We start from the raw sequence: 19,580 nt of genomic DNA on the forward strand, positions 1-19,580 counted from the left end.
CCTCCCCAGGAAAGAGGGTGAAGGAGGGATATTTTAGGGAAACAGGAATGCCAAGTGGTCCTTTTCCTGAATCTTTGTCTAACTCACTTGGTGGGGGCAGCTAGTACCCATCCTAGGACAAGGATTTGTACCTTGGGGAAGTTTTTAACCTAAGCTCCTAGAAATAAGCATATGGGGTCTTTCATGTGGGTCCCCACATCTGTACCCTAGAGTTCAGCGTGGGGAGGGAACCTTGACACCAATTCCCATAAATTACTTTTAATAAACCCCAGTCCTGCAAACATTTATGCACATGCTTAACTTTAAGAGGGTGAGTAGTTCCACTGAAATCAAAGTCAAGAGGGCCAGACTCTAGGTCTAATAGTTTTCCAGTGTTTTGAAATCTCACCATACCCATGTTTGTTTGTTCGCTAATTATAGGGAGGTAGGTAGAAACTACCAGATAGTCTTTTTTACATTGTTAGCAAAAATAAATGTACAAAAGCCAGAAACTGGCAGAGTAAATTTACTTTTAAAATTAAATGCTTAGATGTTGTGGGGTGGCTGGGGAAAGGAAGTGAGTTTCAGCTGCATAAGATCACCCCGCTGATCAGCCTGGCCACCTATTAAAGTTATACACAAAAGGCTGCTTTTCACTAGGAGATGATGTTTGAGAAGAATCGAGGAAGGTAAGCAATTTGCTCAAAAGACAAAGGCCCGGGAGCGAAGGAGTCAGGGACAGTCCCTCTCCCACCTTTAGGCGCAGCGCTGCCCTTGCTCCCGCTGCACTCCATGCACGGAAGGGGCGGGCCTATGCGCGGGCGGGGCATGAAGCGCTCGCTGGGCCTATGGCAGCAAAGTTGCTGCCGCAGCCATTTTGGTTTGCTCTGAGAAGGGGCCGAAACGGTGGTGCGCCGGTCCTGGGCCGGGGGGGTCCTGCCCTGTTAGTGAGGGCGGCAGGATGCAACGCGGAAAAGCCCGGCGTCCCTGACGCGGTGAGTTCGGGCGCCCGCGCTTGCGAGTTTTGGGAGGGGGGAGATGTAACCCGTCTCGGATTGGCGCGGGACGGGGCGGAGAGAGCCTGTGGCGACCCCGTGGCTCCGGCCCGCTCCACCCCTTCCCGGCCGGTTTTTGACACACACTCTTTTCTCCTTGCAGGCGGCGGCGCTTTCCCTGGCGCCGGGGGAGATGGACTCTGGAGCCCGCCAGGGCGGTGGCGCCTTGGGACAATCCCGCGAGTATAAATTAGTGATGCTGGGAGCTGGAGGCGTGGGCAAGAGCGGTGGGTGTCTCGGGCCTGCTGGGGTGTGGCGCCCTTTGGCTCAGGAGTCGGGGGAAGAGGCTGTCCCGCGGGACGTCTCTGAGCCCTGAGGGCCGGTCGAGGTGGGGACCTCTGTCTGGCACCGTTGCGGGCGTCACTGCTGAGAGCGGTGGCTCCCATGGTGAAGAATGGGTTTGCTTGCTGCTATACTGTGGAGGTACCCACTGTGAGGGGGACAAGCTGGGTGAGGTAGTATCTTTCTGTTGGTGAGAGACAAGCTTTTGAGTGACACAGAGCTCTTCTTCAGGCGTCAGGTTTCAGAGTAGCAGCCGTGTTAGTATGTATCCGTAAAAAGAAAAGAAGTACTTGTGGCACCTTAGAGACTAACAAATTTATTAGAGGATAAGTTTTCGTGAGCTGCAGCTTTGCTTCGTTGTAGAGACATAAGGGTTGGTTTGAGATTTTTAAAAATATATTTTTCCCCAGCTCCTACCTTTGTATTCTCAATAATTGAAAGTATATCTGTGAAAATCCTTGATTAGGATTGATTAAACTGTAATACAGCAGTCTCTGTTAAATTTGAGAGTTAATATTTGAGGAGTAAGGATCGTAAACACTGCAGAGTTCTAATATGTTGTATCTATAAGACATTGTTTAATTTAGTAAACCATTTTAAGCTGGTCGCCCTATACATGAAAATGATAGGTAATAGGTGAGAATATTGTTCAGTTACATACTGATAAGTAAGGCTGTGAGTCTGTCATGGATTCCGGCCCAATCCCTGGGCCAGCAGCATCGGCCGCACCTGCGGCAGTCTTGGTCCACCGCCCCCACGCCCAAGCAGGAGTTTGGGTGTGGAAGGGGGCTCAGGGCTGGGGCAGGAAGTTGGGGCACGGGAGGCATTTACCTCGGGTGGCTCCCCGGAAGCAGTGATATGTCCCTCGCATGGCTCCTAGGCGGAGGTGTGGCCAGGTGGCTCTGCATGCTGCCTCTGCCCGCAGGCACTGCCCCCACAGCTCTCATTGCCCATGGTTTCCAGCGAATGGGAGCTGTGGAGCCAGCGCTCAGGATGGAGGCAGCGCATGGAGCTCCCTGGCCGCGCTTCCGCCTAGGAGCCACCGCTTCCCGGGAGCTGTGCAGAGTCAGGTAGGGAGCCTGCCAGCCTCACCCGCCCTACCCCCCAGCACCAGCAGGGGTACCCTCCCCCAAGCACCCATGGCACCCCTCAGCCTTCTCCCCTCCCCCATCCCGAGCAACCACAGCGTCCCTGGGCGGTACCCCGCCCCCGAGCATCCAAGATTTTGTCAGGGCTATATAATACAAGTCATGGACAGGTCACGGGCCGTGACTTTTACTAAAAATACCTGTGACTAAAACGTAGTCTTACAGATAAGTACATTTTACCATATCACCTTTGCGATTTAGGGTGAACAAAATGTGCATTTTCCTTATGAAGTGCTCCAATTTTTAGCGAATGCCAAAATAGTATGCCAGTTGTATAATTTAAATGTTTCTGTGTAATCAGTAATTCTAAATATTTTGTCCGTTATCATGTCCCCACCTACACCTGTGAGGTTAGTCAGGACGACTGGAAATCACCTGTGTAATTGTAGTTATCCAATGTTAATTTTCAGCTATGACCATGCAGTTCATCAGCCACCGGTTCCCAGAGGACCATGATCCTACCATTGGTAAGAAAAACCTCTACAACATCTGTCTCTGTTATGCAAGTTAAAAAGTAGCTTTTGTGGAATCATTTACCAGAAACTCAGCTGCAAGGAAAGCATTCATAATCATGTTAGTAATAGCTAGACAAGTTGTTACGAGTCCAAAGTCTGCAAAGAGGATTGTGGGCCGTGCTAGGAACAGGACTAATGGCCACATCTTTAAAGTTATTTACAGAAAATTCTGCGCATACAACGTTAATTTCTGCACAAATTCTGCATTGCGCAGTGGTGCAGAATTCCACCAGGAGTAAACAGCAGGTACTATAAAGTTAGACATTTTAAAATCAGCAAGTCTGGATAACTTTCATCCAAGAATTTTAAAAGAGCTCTCTGAGGAGCTCGCTGGACCATTCATGTTGATTTTAATTAAATTGTATAACAGTAGGGAAGTTCCAGAAGTCTGCAAGAAAGCTAATGTTGTGCCAGTATTTAAATGGGATGATATGCATAATTATAGGTTAATCAGTCTGACATCAATCCTGGGCAAGGTAATGGAACAGATGGTATGGGAGTTTAAATAGTCTATAATGAATGCCAGTCAACATGAGCTTATGGAAAATAGATCCTGTCCAACTAACTTGGTATCTTTTTTGATGAGATTACAAGATTGGTTGATAAAGGTAATAGTTTAAGCTCATGCCTCTCAACATTTTTATTAAAAAAAAATAGAGCAGTACAAAGTTAACATGGCACACACTGAATGGATTAAAAGCTGGCAAACTGTTAGGTCTGAAAATGTAATTGTAAATGGGGAATCCTGACTGAGCACGTGTGTTTCTAGTAGGCTTCTGCAGGGATCTGTTCTTGGCCCTGTGCTATTTAGCATTTTTAGCAGCGACCTGGAAGAAAACAAAATAATCACTGATAAAGTTGGCTCATGATACAAATTGGGTGAGTGGTAAACAATGAAGAGGACACTAATACAGAGTGATCTGGATCACTTCGTAAACTGGGCACAAGCATACCATGTGTTTTAGTACGGCTAAATGTATATAGGTAATCTAGGGGACAAATATTGTAGGTCACACTCTCAGAATGGGAGACTCTATCTTGAGTAGCAGTGATTCTAAAAAAGATTTGGGTGTCATTCTGGATAATCAGCTGATGAACATGAGCTTTCAGTTCAATGCTTTGGCCAAAAGGGCTAATGTGATCCTGCAGTGCATAAAGAGTGGAAACTTGAGTACAAGTAAAGAAGTTATTTAACTTGTATTTGGCACTGGTGTCGCTGCTGGAATACTGTATCCCGACCTGGCTTCCACAATTCAAGGAGAATGTTGAAAAATTGGAGAGAGTTCATGGAAGAGCAATGAGATTCATGGGAATTAGAAACATGGATTATAGTGATAAACCAATATAAGTAGGTCAATTTAGCTTAATAAAGAGAATCTTAAGGGATAACCTGATTAATCCATTTGTTCTCTGCGTGAAGAACAAATAATTAATAATAGGTTCTTCAATCTAGCAGATAAATGTATAAAACAATCCAATGGTTGGAAGTTGAACCTAGACAAATTCATGCTGGAAATGAGGTGTACATTTTTGGAGCAATTTATAAGGTTCATGGTGGATTCTCCATCACTGATCATTTTTTAAATCAAGATTGGAAGCTTTTTTTAAAAGATGTACTCTAAGAATTATTTTGTGGAATTTCTATGGCCTATGTTGTTCAGGAGGTCAGACCAGAAAGATGATCACAATGGTCCCTTCTGGCTTTGGAATCTATGAATCAATTTCTCCATCTGTAAAATGGAGGTGGTGATACTTTATCTCCCTGTAAGTATTTTGAGATCTTCTGGTGAAAAGTGCTATATAAGAGCTAGGTATTATTAAATACTTGCAGAAAAAGTTAAAAGACTAAGATAAGTTAACTACCAGTCACAATTAACAGACTAATAACAAAAATAAGACCTCTTGATGGCCATCAACTCTTCTGTCATACCATTTTTGCTGTGCAGTGTGATAGTTTCAGTCGTACATTATTGCCTTTGTATCCTTTTGTTATTGCTACTTTTTATAAATGTGCGGCAGATTAAAAGAAGGAAGAGAGTAACTACCCAAAATGCTTCTGTTAGCTAAATTATCTCTTGTGTGTTCCATTTGATTTTCCCACGTCTTTTGTCGAAATTATGAATCAACAGATTTACCCTTCCACATACAAACCAGGAGAACTAGAAGAGCAAGCAACCTTAACTTTTCTTTAGTAGGTGACTCTAGAGGCATACATTCTTGAATTTTAGTCATTTAAAACAGCAATTCTCAAGTGGGGGGTCCATGAGCCCTTTCAGGGAGTCCGTGGAGCCCGAGCCCTAATGGCCCCACGGGACTGAAGCTGGGAGACGTGGAGCTGAAGCCCCAATTCTCAGCGCCCCCCGTGGGGCTGAAGCCAGGAGGCTGCGGGGTTGAATCCTGGAGCCCCAAGCATGGGTGCTCCCTGTGGGGTAGAAGCCCTGAGCCGAGTTGGGAACTGGAGGGCATTGCAAGAGCAGGGCAGTCCGGGGGGCAGTTCCACACCTTCCCCCGCCCACCCCCCATTTCCTCTCCCCGTTGCCTGGCCAGGTCAGCGGCAGGAAGCCAGAACCAGGCAGTGCGGGGCAGCTGGTGCCATGGAGCAGGCAGCAGCAGTGTTCTCTCATCTCCTGCTGGTGCCTCAGGTTGAAGCTGCTCCTCAGCTGCCAGCCCCCTTTGCTCCCGCAGAGGCACCCGGTAAGAGCGGCCTGAGTGAGGAGACCCGGCTCCATGGCTGGCAGACCCCTCCGGGAACAGGGGCTGCAGGGGAGCCCTCCCAGCACACATCCCCTAATACCTCCCTCCCTGCACCCTGAGTTACCCCCTGCCCACACACAGCCCCTAGTACCCTTCTCCCTGAGCTACCCCCCTGCCTGCACACAGCCCCTAGCTACCCCCTCCCTGCACCCTAAGCTGTTTTCAAACTTTTTGATGTAAGCCCCCCACCTTTGAGTTACAATTTGTAGGTTCCCTCCTCCTCAACAGGCTGAGTGGCCTGCTGAGGTGAATCGGGGTGGAGGTGGCACTCCTCCCTGGATCCCACCATGCAGAGGTGGCTCTAGTCCAGGGGAGGGCAAAGTTCGGCCCATGGGCTGGATCCAGCCTGTCAGGGCTTTCAGTCCAGCCCACAGGATTGCCAGCCCCGTGGCGCAACAGGACTAAGGCAGACTCCCTGCCTGCCCTGGCCCCACACCGCTCACAGAAGCGGCCAGCACCATGTACCTGTGGCCCCTGGGGAATGGGGGGGCAGAGGGCTTCATGCACTGCCCTTGCCTCCAAGCACTGCCCTCCGCAGCTCCCATTGGCCGGGAACGGGGAACAGTGGCCAATGGGAGCTTCAGGGGTAGTACTAGTATGTGAGGGCAGTATGCGGCGGAGCAACTGCAGGACATGCTGGCCACTTCCAGGAGCTCGCCACTTCCACAGCTTGCCTTAGCCCTGCTGCCACCCTGGAGCTGCTCGAGGTGAGAGGCACTGGGCCGGAGGCTGCACCCCAACCCCCTGCCTTGAGCCCCTTCCTGCAGTCCTCACCCCCTCCTGCACCTCAACCCCCTGCCCCAGCCCTACATTCATGGCCCTGCATACAATTTCCCCACCCAGATGTGGCCCTCGGGCCAAAAAGTTTGCCCACCCCTTCTCTAGTCTGACCAGTTACTTGTTTTCAAGAAGCTTTATCTCTCTCCCACTACTTTTTACCCCGCCCCTCTCAAGGCAACACTAACTTCTGTGCTGAGAGAACTTGCCTCAGCAACGAAAATATTCCAAACCAGTATCTACAAAGCACCATGCATGGGCGACAGGTGAACCCAGGGCTCAGGGAGGCTAGTCCCCGTCCCGGACCATCCCTTCTGCCCGAGGTCCTGCCCCTCCCGCCGGAGCCCAGAGTCCTGTTTCCCCCCCATCCTGGCATGGCAGGCAGCTCCCCTCTTCCCCCCTCCCCAGCCTGAGCGCCACCAGCCCCAGAGCGCTGGGCGGTGAGCTGGTGGCATGCCCCACCCCAGCCCCAAAGTGTTGGGCTGGTGAGCAGGTGGTGTGGCTCAGCCATGGCGTGCCTGGAAGGTGGCGCAGCCTCCCTCCCCCAGCCCCGGAGTGCAGGCCGGCCCCCATTAGTCCCGCAGCCTGGGACTCTGGCCACCAGGGGGGGAAGAGTCCCCCACAGCGCACAGCCGAGGAACGGGAAGCAGGAAAGGGCCTGGGGGTGGAGCATGGCCAGGGCCATGCAAGGCGGTTTGGGGAGGCACAGCCTTTGATACCCACCACCCATGGCACCATGATTTTTCAAAATCCTGTAGGATATCACTGTTATTTTTTATTTGCATTACTGTGGCACGTAGGAGCCTTAGCCATGGATCAGGAACTTCTGCAATCTTTGTCTCCAAATAAAGTGTTGTTGTTAGTTTTGAGATCTGACTGTTTTATTCAGTCTACATCTTTTGGAGTTTTCACTCAGCCCATTAGTCATGATAGGAGAATCTGATCTAACGAAAAGGAGAACTTGCTTTTCTATTCAGGTTCTTATAGCGTGCCCATGACGGTAACAACTGAGCACCTTTTGGTGACTTTTTTTTAATTGGGTTAGTTTAGTTTGGAGGGAAAGATCGGTTTCTTTCTAAGGCATGGTCTACACCTGAAACTCGGGTCAGCCAAGCTATGTCTCACAGGACTGTGAAAAATTTCATGCCCTATGCAACATATTTAGGATGACTTAACCTCCATTGTAGACGCAGTTAGGTTGACGGAAGAATTATTTCATCAAATTAGCTACTGCCTCACAAGGGGGTGATTTTACAATGGTGACAGAAACACCCCTTCCGTTGCTGTAGTCAGTGTCTACACTACAGTGGCATAGTTGTGCTTGTTGTGTTGACATACTCTTAGTAATTTATCCTGTTTTAGGAAATTGGCAGTGCTATTGGTGGCTGCCATTAGGATTATTTTATTTGTCTGCCTGTTCGCCTCAGTTGAGAAAGGCCCATTAGTCTGAGAGAGCATATGTCTTTATTAAGGTACACAAAACTGAATTCTTACATTATTAAAATTGATTTTATAACGTATTTTCTGTTGCTTTATATCAAATGCTCAGTAGTAGTATTTCGTTGTATGCATGAGATAGGTACTGCAATTTTACTGAACTTCTGTTACCCCCATCCCTCTTCTTCTAAATCCACAGAAGATGCTTATAAAATACGAATACGGATTGATGATGAACCTGCAAATTTGGACATTTTGGACACAGCAGGACAGGTATGTGAGCAATAAAAATATGAATAGGATGGAACTAATGGCCAGGCATATTCACAGAGATCGTTTAACAATGTATTGTCTGTCTCTGTCTTTTCTTTGTTCTAGTTTTGTCTTCGGAATTATCCCATTTCCCCAACATATTGTATTTGTTTTGTACCCTGCTTTATTGTTTCCCCATTTTTCCATTGTTCTTTTTTTATACATAATATGTACAAACTAAGAGCTGCCAGCATTCTTACCCATTCCCTGAAGCAACAGAAACTCATGCCTTTCATTTGCTTCGTATATTGGTCCCAAATTTTCACAATATTTTGTTTGATGCATTAAAAATAGGAAGAAAACAAATGTTCATAACGTTCTTTTAACTGTGACTGCTACATGTTGCACTTTTAGTTGTGTATTTCAGGTGTTTAAGTAATATTTCACATAGGGAGAATCCATAAAATCTCCAGTTTTTTCCAATGGACCATGTGTGGCATAAGCAAACCAGTATGTTGCGTGGCATATAGCTGTTGTTAGAATGGAAAGAGGGCTGCCAGTGACTAGATGATCAATAGCTGCTGAGCTTGTACAAGAATTGAAATATAACTTTCTTTCTAGGCAGAGTTTACAGCCATGCGGGACCAGTACATGAGGGCAGGTGAGGGATTTATCATCTGTTATTCAATCACGGACCGCCGCAGTTTTCATGAAGTGCGTGAGTTCAAACAGCTCATCTACCGTGTTCGGCGCACTGATGACACTCCTGTGGTTCTTGTGGGGAACAAATCTGATCTGACGCTGCTACGACAGGTAAACTACGCAAAGGAGTTCAGGAGGTATATATGTTAAAACTAGGGCTGCCTGTCAAGCAATTAAAAATATTAATCACGCTGTTAAACAATACTAGAATACCATTTATTTTAATACTTTTGGATATTTTCAACATTTTCAAATATATTCATTTCAGTTACAACACAGAATACAAAGTGCACAGTGCTCACTTTATATTTTTTATTACATGTATTTGCACTGTAAAAAAACAAAAAATAGCATTTATCAATACACCTAATACAAGTATTGTAGTGCAATCTCTTTATCATGAAAGTAGAACTTACAAATATAGAATTATATACAAAAAACTGCATTCAAAAATAAAACAGTGTAAAATTTTAGAGCCTGCAAGTCCGTTAAGTCCTACTTCTTGTTCAGCCAGTTGCTCAGACAAGCAAGTTTGTTTACATTTGCAGGAGATAATTCTGCCCGCTTCTTGTTTACAGTGTCACCACTAGTGAGAACAGGCGTTCTTATGGCACTGTTGAAGCTGGCCTCACAAGATATTTACGTGCCAGATGCGCTAAAGATTCATATGTCCCTTCATGCTTCAGCCACTATTCCAGGGGACATGCATCCATGCTGATGACAGGTTCTGCTTGATAACAGTCCAAAGCAGTGCGGACGGATGCATGTTTATTTTCATTATCTGAATCAGTTGCCACCAGCAGAAGGTTGATTTTCTTTTTTGGTGGTTCAGGTTCTGTAGTTTCTACATTGGAGTGTTGCTCTTTTAAGACTTCTGAAAGCATGCTCCACACCTCATCCCTCTCAGCCTTTTGTAAGGCACTTCAGATTCTTAAACCTTGGGTTGAGTGCTGTAGCTATCTTTAGAAATCTCACATTGGTACCTTCTTTGCGTTTTGTCAAATGTGCAGTGAAAGTGTTCTTGAAATGATCAAAGTGCTGGGTCATCATCCTAGACTGCTATAACATGAAATATATGGCAGAATTCAGGTAAAACAGAGCCGGGGACATACAATTCTCCCCCAAAGAGTTAAGTCACAAATTTAATTAACACATTATTTTTTTAACGAGCGTCATCAGCATGGAAGCATGTCTTCTGGAATGGTGGCTGAAGCATGAAGAGGCATACGAATGTTTAGCATATCTGGCATGTAAATACCTTGCAGTGCTGTCTTCAAAAGTGCAATGTGAATGTGTGTTCTCACTTTCTGGTGAAGTAAATAAGAAGAGGGCAGCATTATCTCCTGTAAATGTAAATAAACTTGTTTGTCTTAGCGATTGGCTGCACAAGAACTAGAACTGAGTGGACTTGTAGGCTCTGAAGTTTTACATTTTTTGTTTTTGACTGCAGTTATGTAACAAAAACATTCTACATTTGTAAGTTGCACTTTCACAATAAAGAGATTGCACTACAGTACTCCATGAGGTGAATTGAAAAATACTGTATCTTTTGTTTATCATTTTTACCGTGCAAATATTTGTAATAAATATACGCTTTGATTTCAGTTAAAACACAGAATACTATATATGAAAATGTAGAAAAACATCCAACATATTTAATAAATTTCAATTAGTATTGTTTAACAGTGCAATTAAAACTACGATTAATTTTTTTGAGTTAATCGCATGAGTTAACTGCCCTACTTAAAACATAATGTTATGGTTTATTCTAAGTGTATTTGCTTATTCCTTTTTCTTGAATTACGTTTTTTGCTCTTGGTTTAATGGTTAAAATAAATGTAATATTTGTATTAATAATGTTGAAAGAGGGATGTGATGCAATGGTGGTAAGCACAGAATGCAGGATCTCTAAAATGCATGTAGTTTTATTATAGAATAGTAATATCAAAAGTAAAGTTAATAGACATGACATAATCTCAAACTCATCAGTTTTCAGCTTTGAAAACCTGGGTGTTTGCCACTAGAATTTCTAACCCTCAACTCCCGTTATGTTCTTCATTTCTCTTATCCTGAAATGAGAGTGCATCTGCACAGGGCATTAAACAGCACTTGAACAAACTTTGCAAATAGTAATACATTAGGAAGGGTTGTGAGTACATTGAGAAAAGAGAAATAATAAAAGGTGATTTAGAAAGGGCAGAAAATAAAATAAGATTCAACTTGGGAAAGTGTTAGCTAGAACATTTGGGGAAGAATAATCCAAAATACAGATTCACTGTGAGGGGAAAAAATCTGGCAAATAGTAACCCTGAAATAGACCACAGGTAGTGGTTGCACAGGAAATTGAGTTTCCAATGTGATATGAGAGCAAAATGCCATGGACATAGTTGGATCTATATGCTGAGGAGTCATATCACAGGACAGGGAATCAACAGTCCCTTCATATGGCTCCAGTGAGCCCACATTCTGAAATGTTGTGCTCCGTTCTGGGAGGAAAGATGGACAAATTGGATGGCGTTCAGAGAAAACCACCAAAAATCGCAGGTGGTGACTGATGTGAAGAAATGCAGTGGACCCTCGCTAGAGGGTGCGTCGCTGTAGCGCGGCTTCGCATATAGCGCAGTCATGGCAATGGATCCCAAACCCCGCGTTCTATCCAGTGTATAACTTTCGTATTGACAACTTGGGGAGGTTGCATGTTGCCTTCAGATAGTTGCAGGTTTAACACCAACAAGGGAGGTTAATTATTTGATAAAAGGGTGTTTAAATATGAAATGAGATAAAATTATAAATGGAAAAAAATTAGTCTCAATATCTGTAAAATCATCCCGACTAAAATGTTTTAGACAGTGGAATAGTTGCCACAGGAACGTGGTTGAAGTGCCATAATTTTGGACAAAAGGCTATAAAACCTGCAGTAGAAGAACACTCTTACGCTGACAGGGAAATGGATTAATTGTGACCTAATACATGTCTTGTCATTCCACCTCAACAATTGTTCTCATTTGTTTTTATTAATTTTTCAGGTTTTGAAAGATTAATAATTTGTTTGCATATAGTGCTATTAAATCCCTATTCTGTTTATTACTTATATAGTGCCAAAGGTGTACACATTATTTACAAATGCAGATTATGACCCAGTCCATACCTCAAGGAGCTGGATGTCTTATGGATATAGGATGCAGTACAAATGTTTAAAAGATCAGGTGAATGACTAGGAGTAAACAAAAGTTTAGAGAAAAGTGGATTTTAGGGAGAGATTTCAGAGAGATGCATGGAAAGGGGATGTTCCAAAGGAGCAGGTAATGTGAAAGAATGCACATGGTTAAGACTGAGAGGAACAGGCAAAGGGAGCAGAAAGGGGGAAGGAATGAACACTTTTGCTTTGTTGACAAATATGTACTTCGTTGAAGGTCTCCAAAGAAGAAGGCTCAGCTTTAGCACGAGAATTCAGCTGCCCTTTTTTTGAAACTTCAGCCGCGTTCCGCTATTATATCGATGATGTATTTCATGCTCTCGTGCGAGAAATCCGTAGGAAAGAGAAGGAAGCAGTAATGGCCCTGGAAAAAAAATCCAAACCCAAAAGCAGCGTGTGGAAAAGACTAAAGTCACCGTTCCGAAAGAAGAAAGATTCAGTGACCTGAAATGGGGGGGCGGGGGGCGCGCACTGTGTGGTGTATCTGTCAAACTGTGAACTGGAATATGTAATCAGAGCAGTCCAGTGACCTACATTTTGAGCATCATGCTTTTTTCTCTATTTTTTTGACTATTTTAAAAGGAAATCTAACTATTGGGAGTTTTGAGGGGGCTGCGATTTACATTGTTGTTTAAAGTAATCTTTCCCCAATTTCAGAACATTTGGTCTATGACACAGCAGTGGGTTTTACTTTTGTTTACTGTCACTTTCTGACTTGGATCCTGCAAATGTCATTGACGTAGTTGGTTGAAAATGCTGTTACCTATGTTCCTGCACTTTTGAATGTTTGTCTTAAGGGATCTCAGCAAAATGAAAACTGAACCATGTAGAATGTCTTTGAACTTTTACTTAGAGCCTAACTTAGTTAAGTCTTTTTTTTTTTTTTTTTTTTTTCCCCCCCTTCCCCTGGAGGATTGCACAACAAAGTTTGCTGCTTTCTGAAAAAGTAATTCACAATGTATGAGAAGGCTTGTCAAGATCAGTGTTATGTTTGTGAAGCACATGTAGCAGACTAATGGAACAAACTGCATGCATATGTCAGTGAGAAGAACTCATGTTGAAATTGCTTTTTGTTCTGATTGTGCATTTTTCCAACAAACGAGTAATGATTGACTCCATGTGCATGTTTATCTAAAAGTAATTATAAGAAACCAGTGTAATGCAACAGTATAGTTTAGATTTTAAACAAGTCAGGAAAATTAAAATTATGATTCCCAAGGCAGCCATAACTTGAGAATATTTCATGAGTATGTAGCATTTTCTTAATGTATATAGTGTGTTCTTGTACTGCCATAGGATAGTATGTGCAATGTGATAAAGTTGCAGGGGCTCTAGGAAACTAGAGCTTTGACTTTCCTGGCTTGCATGCTTAAAATCTTATCTGTAATGTTGCATTAGCTTATGTATTTGCATAAAATTTTACATTCTTTTCTTAAAGAAGCCAATATTGTTAAATTGCAGTCTCAAACACAGTTTTATTACAGATTTTTTTTTATGCTTTGAGGCTCTGTACCCGACATTGCACTGTGTTGTAGAGAGAGAGTGTAAAATCAGAGATTACTGGCAATGGGACTTAGCAGAAATAACTCCAAACCTGGTGAGACTCTTCCATTGCAGGTAGGTGGGGAGATGAGGGGGAAAAGGTCCTGAGAATGATATACACGGATATCCCTACATATACACAAACTCAAGTGGGTATATATAGCTATTTGTGCCCAGTGATCACTTACGCTGGTTAGGAAGCTGGTGTTTTGTCAAGCACATTTTTTAAATGGTGCAAATTAAATGTTCCTCATGAAGGACTATATATATGTCAGTTATGAAGATTTTTAATCTAGAGTTTATTCAAGTATAAAAATAGCATGAAAGATTGATTTTTTTTTTTAAGTAACTTAATTCACATAGGTAACTCAGAAATGGCAAGAGAAAATTTAGGCTAAACATAATTTCTCAAAAAATCAAATACTAAAAACTGGAATTTAAAACGAAAGTGCTTCCTTGCCCACAAATATAGTATCACAACTGTATTCTATGATTGGTTTTGTCAGTTAAGATGGCCATACTGGGTTGGTGTCAGATCTGTATTCTCAGCCTTAGTTTGACATACATGATCATTGTACGTTCAGAGTTGGAATGCAGAGATGTTAAGATTTGTGTATAAGGGATCCAATGAAAGCAACAAATAGGGCAAATGGGTGAGCCCTCATGCTTTCCTTCACGAAACTGCTTAGCTTTTCCTGTTCCTTTGCGAACAGCATCATAGGAAATGAAAGCTTTTTAAGTTTGATTTTTTGTGTAGGAAATTGGAGAAACTGATATAGAATTTTCTGGGTTTTTGTTTGTTTTTGTTTTTATACTTTTTTAAAACTGTGCACCTGCACAACAAAGTTGTATAAATCAGTTTATGGGTTCTTTCTTATAAAGTTCCATTGCAAATCCACCTGTGTTGTGCTGTGCTGTGCCACAATCCATTACATGGAAAAAGTAGCTGAAAATAATCTAGAACATTTAGAATGTATTTTACTTGTTTGTTGCAGTGTAAGATGAAAGAGTTTGGTAAAATTAACTTCATGAGCAATGTTGCATACCTTTACCATAGCTACTGATTTAGAAATTAAGGCCCTAATAGTTATTCGGTATTGGAGTAAGTACTGTCTATAACCATGAGATAAAAATCCCGGGTAAGCCACACAACAGAAAACATCCGTGAAAAAATATAGAAATAGTGCACACACACAAAAAGGCTGTTTCTAATTAAAAGATGAGACAAAACCAGCTTTCTCTAAAAGTTAAACAGCATTTTAATTCATACTTCTTTTCAAGGATAGAAACTTGACTTGAACTTCTACTCAGCTACTACTATGTTCAAAACTTGCAGGCATTAACAAGACATAACCTGTGAGCAGCGATGAAAGCTAATGGGGCTAATCCTATTTTTGCCTTCTGATAAATGGTGGGATTTCTGTGCCTTAAATTAGCCCTTTAACAAATTCAATGTTTAGTGATTCCATTTGAGCCTGTTGCTTGTGGAATTAATAAATCTGAATAGCAAGCACTTTTTTACACAATGTTATTCAAGAAGATTGTTTTATTTTTGTCATGTATACATTTGTACACAAAGAAATGATTTTCATTTTGACACAATACAGAATTTTTAATTAAATTTTCGTATTTTATGTTTTAATCCTAGGTGCCTAAGACTGTCAATAGAAAATATTGCGGCTGGGGGCTCAGAAATAAACAAAGTTTGTAGTATGCTCATAACTTCTGGTGGATTTAGCTTACTAGCTGGAGGCTTAGAAGGTGAGCTGTAAAACTAAATAACCATTTAAAAGATGCAAGGATAAGAAGTACCATAAGAAGAGTTTGATGCTACCACCTGCTTAAGATTGTGAGAGAATTTTCATTAATATAATAGTTCAGACTGGTATGTACTATATAAGAGTCTTTGAGTTGCCATGTTTTGACTTTTAGGATTGGGAAGATAATGGTGTTTAGAAGGGTAAGCAGCTAAACTTTGTCTGGAAAACTTGATATCATACAGGAGAACTTAATCCTGTATTTCCCATTGTATAGTTTTCTTTGTGTATTATTTGCACTTAGTTTTTACTAGCTAACAATGGGGCAACTGTTTTGATACCCTTTTAAAAAAAGCAGGTTAATATCCTTTTTTTTTTTTAATTGAAGCTATTGTATGACTCTTAACTTTTTAAAAACATCGTCCTCCACCAGTTTACAAGGTTTATTATTTAATCTGAATTTTTTTGTTTTATGATAGATGAAAGGAAACTATAATCACCTTTTTTGTGTTGATAATCTGGGCTGGTTCTATCTGCACCCGTCTGATCCATATGAGCTCTCAAGTCCTCAGCCCTTCAGTTAGGCAGACGCCAGTGTTCCATGGTTAAAGTAGCATGAGGGATTTATGTAACAAGCATTTGTCTTCCTATTTTATTCTATAGAAGTTCTTCTACCAATCTTAACATGATAGTATGAGTGCCAGTAGCGCATTAAGCTACATGGCACATATCTGTCATGTGGTTCGCTTTCTCTAATACACTGTTGTGTGCAGTGTACTGTTTGGAGTTTTAAAATAAATATATAAATGTGTTCATATTAAAGAAAGCAAAGTAAATGTAGTGTACTTTGCACAGGCAGAAGAAGATAGTAAAGTTTGTGATAGTTCTTCGATCTGGTGGGAATTTGTTCAGCAATTTGAGCACCTTCTGAGAAAGTACCCTATCTCCTGCATAGACATTTTTTACTCTTGTGGTAGAAAATTCTACTGTGCTGAAGCAGCAGAGTTGTTAACTATAGTCCTTATCCCAAAGCTTTAGGTGATCTAGATATCCTGGGCCGTGGCAATTGTACACCTTGAAGACAAGGATAGAGACCTTGAACTTGACTCAGTATTCTATATAGAAAGCCAATGTAGAGAGCAGAGGCTAGATTTGGTGTGCTTGCAGTAGTTCGTCTTTGAGTGCTTGTTCACGTCCATTCCAGTTAAGTGTGCGCGCGTCATGTGCACGGACGTCAGAAACTTTTTACCTTAGCAGCCCCCATTGGGACGGCAGGGGAGCCCCCTAGAGTGGTGCCCTTATGACGGTGTATACAGTACCCTTCTGGCCCAACCCTCTTTCAGTTCCTTCTTATCGTCCGTGACAGCGTTGGAATATGCTCTCTCACTTGCAAGTGATCCCTTATCAATTTAGTCTTTCTAGTTAGAGTTGTTCTTAGATAGTTTTACAACTTAGTTAGATACAGTTTTTAGTTACAGGCGTCTGAGAGTTAGTTCCAGCACCAGTCTTGGGCTGTGGAGGATGCCGCAAGCCCAGAGGTTTAAAGCTTGCGCCACCTGTCTCAAGCCTATGCCCAACAGCGACCCCCACGACTCCTGCCTTCGTTGTCTTGGGGAAGTGCATCAGGCTGAGCGCTGCAAAATTTTCTAGGCTTTCAAGTCACACACAAAGAAAGAAAGAGACTTTTGTCTTAAGCAGCTGCTCATGGAGGCCGCGTTGCAACCAGCGGCCCCAGACCGCCCGGTACCAGGCCTGAGCTCCTCGGTGAGAAGTGCCGCAGCATTGGTGCACGACTCAGCACTGCCCAGGCATCATAAATTGCTGGCAGCGAGACGGGCTGACCAGCCCTGGCACTGCTCGACCTCTCTGACACTGACAAGCACGATAAGGGGGAAAGAAGACGTTCCCCTCAAAGAGCAACCAAGACGCCCAGAGAGGCCCCTAGCACTCAGAGACAGGACTTGGGTCCCCTCCAGGGGCTGGCACTGTTGACTCTGGCGCCCAGCGACTCCAGCGCTGATGAGTGTCTTGAGGAGGTCTTAGAACCCCCCTCCATGCCTGACACATTTGAGGCAGCAAAAGATCTCTTAGAACTGTCAACGCCAAATCCCCTCCCTTGCAGGGAGAAGCCTCTGGCATCGCCAAGGCGGGTGCTGTTCAAAGGAAAACCAGCAATGATGCGCTGCTCAAGGTCACCAATCCGGCACCGCTCATGACACCGCTCCTGTTCGAGCTCGGCACAGCACCACTTCCTGGCACCCATGACCCAATACGAGGTTACGGCACCCTCATCGAGGACTCGATGCCATTCCACGACGCCATCGGTTGCTCGGCACTGGGACTCAGTGCCAACCACTTCCTTGGCACCACATGTGCGAGACCGATCCAGGTCTCGGGATAGCTGGCACCGTTCGCGGTCCCAGTCATCTCAGTACCAGTCCCTGACCCGCACCTCATGGCACCCCACAGCCGCCCAAGGATCGGCACCACCTTGGTCCTCTCCTTCGGCCTCCTCTGTCTCCGAAGCCGATTCCAGTCGCTCTAGCTACAGCAGGCACCAGACCATGACCAGCAAAGAGTCCCACACAGCGTGGCAGCCGCAGTGGCCTCTTCTGGGGCAGTGGCCATTCTGGACCCCATATGCCTACCACCACCAACGGCACCCTTTCTAGAGCTTCTAGATCCGGGCACTCAACGAGACGCCACTCAAGGTTTCCATATAGGCACACCTCGAGGACAAAAGAGGCCATGCTCTCTCGGCCACCCTCGGATCCCCTGGAGCAGCCTACAGCGACAGGTCTGTTGCCGAAGCAGACTACGTCTCAGGAGGGAGCTATCTTCTCAGGCCCCGACACCTCCCAAGGCTATGAGGAATTACAGGAAGGCCAGGACGATGGCAACCAGCCCCAGATGAAGTAGTGGCAGGTACATCAGTTTCAGGACCAACACTGCTTGACCATAGGGCCCACCAAGAGCTTCTCCGCCGAATTGCCCTCAACATGGGCCTTCAGATGTAAGAGACTGTCGAGCCGGAGGATCCCCTGGTTGACATCCTGGCTCCAGAAGATCCCTCCAGAGTCGCACTACCTCTGATTAAGACCATCCAGAGCAACTACAAGACTATCTGGCAAACCCCGGCCTCGATTACACCGATGGCCAGGGGGGTGGAAAGGAAATTTTTTGCCCCATCCAAGGGCTACAAGTTCTTGTTTTCCCGCCCTGCTCCCTGGTCGTTTCAGCTGTAAACGAGAAGGAACGCCAGGATCAATAAGCCTGGGCTCTGAAAGCCAAAGAGGCCAAATGCTTAGACCTCTTCAGTAGGAAGGTATACTCATCAGGAGGCCTCCAACTTTGCACAGCCAACCAATAGGCGATCCTTAACAGTTTCAACTCTTGGAACGCTATGTCCAAGTTTAAGGATTGCCTGCTGCAGGACTTACACCCAGAGTTCGCTGCGCTAATCCAGGAAGGGAAAGCTGTAGCCAAAACATCGCTGCAAGCCTCCCTCGATTCGGCTGACTCTGCAGTCAGAATGATAGCCTCAGGAGTGGTTATGAGGCGTTCAGGGTGGCTGCAGGCGTCTGACCTCCCTCCCGAGGTCCAAAACACCCTGCAAGACCTCCCCTTCAAGGGCTCAGGCCTCTTTTCCAAGCAAACTGACTCCAGACTGCACAGCCTTAAGGATTCCGGGGCCACAGTGAAATCACTGGGGATGCATACACGAGCAACCCAGAGGAAGCCCTTCAGGCTGCAGCCTCCGCAGCAGAGGCAGTATCAACCTCACCCCAGACAAGACCTGTATCACAGGCGAGGCAGAAATAACAGGCGTAGGCTGTCCAATAATATACCTAACCAAGGCCAGAATAAGCCCAAGCAAGGGTTTTGAAGGCACACACAAGGAGAATCTACCAACCCAGTTCCAAGATCAATCCCCCGTTTTTTAAACTGGCTATCCCACTTCTACCATGCATGGTCCCGTATAACTTCGGACCGCTGGGTCCTACGCATGGTACAGGTGGGATACTCCCTCCAGTTCTCCTCCTTCCCTCGCTCCCACTCCTCTTCAAGGACCCCTCTCATGAGCAACTCCTCATGCAGGAGGTCCATTCACTCCTCGATATAGGGGCGGTGGAGGAGGCTCCCCAGGAGCTAAGGGGAAACGGGTACAACTCTTGTTACTTCCT

The 19,580-nt window shown here is 44.5% G+C and overlaps 1 protein-coding gene across 2 annotated transcripts; it reads left to right on the top strand.

Annotated features, from left to right (window-relative positions):
• Positions 1-823: 823 nt before the first annotated feature.
• RIT1 (Ras like without CAAX 1) lies at positions 824-15,260 on the top strand. 2 transcript variants are annotated; one of them, XM_048827901.2, is made up of 6 exons: positions 824-974; positions 1,138-1,261; positions 2,875-2,931; positions 8,147-8,220; positions 8,821-9,012; positions 12,315-15,260. In XM_048827901.2, exons 1-6 carry the CDS (start codon positions 828-830, stop codon positions 12,543-12,545), a joined length of 825 nt encoding a protein of 274 aa, XP_048683858.1. In that variant the 5' UTR covers positions 824-827; the 3' UTR covers positions 12,546-15,260. The 2 variants fall into 2 exon arrangements, with proteins under 2 accessions (XP_048683858.1, XP_074979020.1); XM_075122919.1 differs by lacking the exons at positions 824-974; positions 1,138-1,261 and adding an exon at positions 1,324-1,457.
• The last annotated feature ends 4,320 nt before the right edge of the window (positions 15,261-19,580 follow it).

The sequence above is a fragment of the Caretta caretta genome, chromosome 24 (assembly GCF_965140235.1).
Source record: "Caretta caretta isolate rCarCar2 chromosome 24, rCarCar1.hap1, whole genome shotgun sequence".
NCBI classification, from domain to species: Eukaryota; Metazoa; Chordata; order Testudines; family Cheloniidae; genus Caretta; species Caretta caretta.

Excerpts from the sequence above, each read along its gene's own strand:
- RIT1 (XM_048827901.2), top strand. The coding sequence starts at position 828 with ATGGCAGCAAAGTTGCTGCCGCAGCCATTTTGGTTTGCTCTGAGAAGG. Across the intron at positions 1,262-2,874 it reads TGGAGGCGTGGGCAAGAGCG|CTATGACCATGCAGTTCATC; the intron begins GTGGGTGTCTCG and ends GTTAATTTTCAG. Across the intron at positions 9,013-12,314 it reads ATCTGACGCTGCTACGACAG|GTCTCCAAAGAAGAAGGCTC; the intron begins GTAAACTACGCA and ends ACTTCGTTGAAG.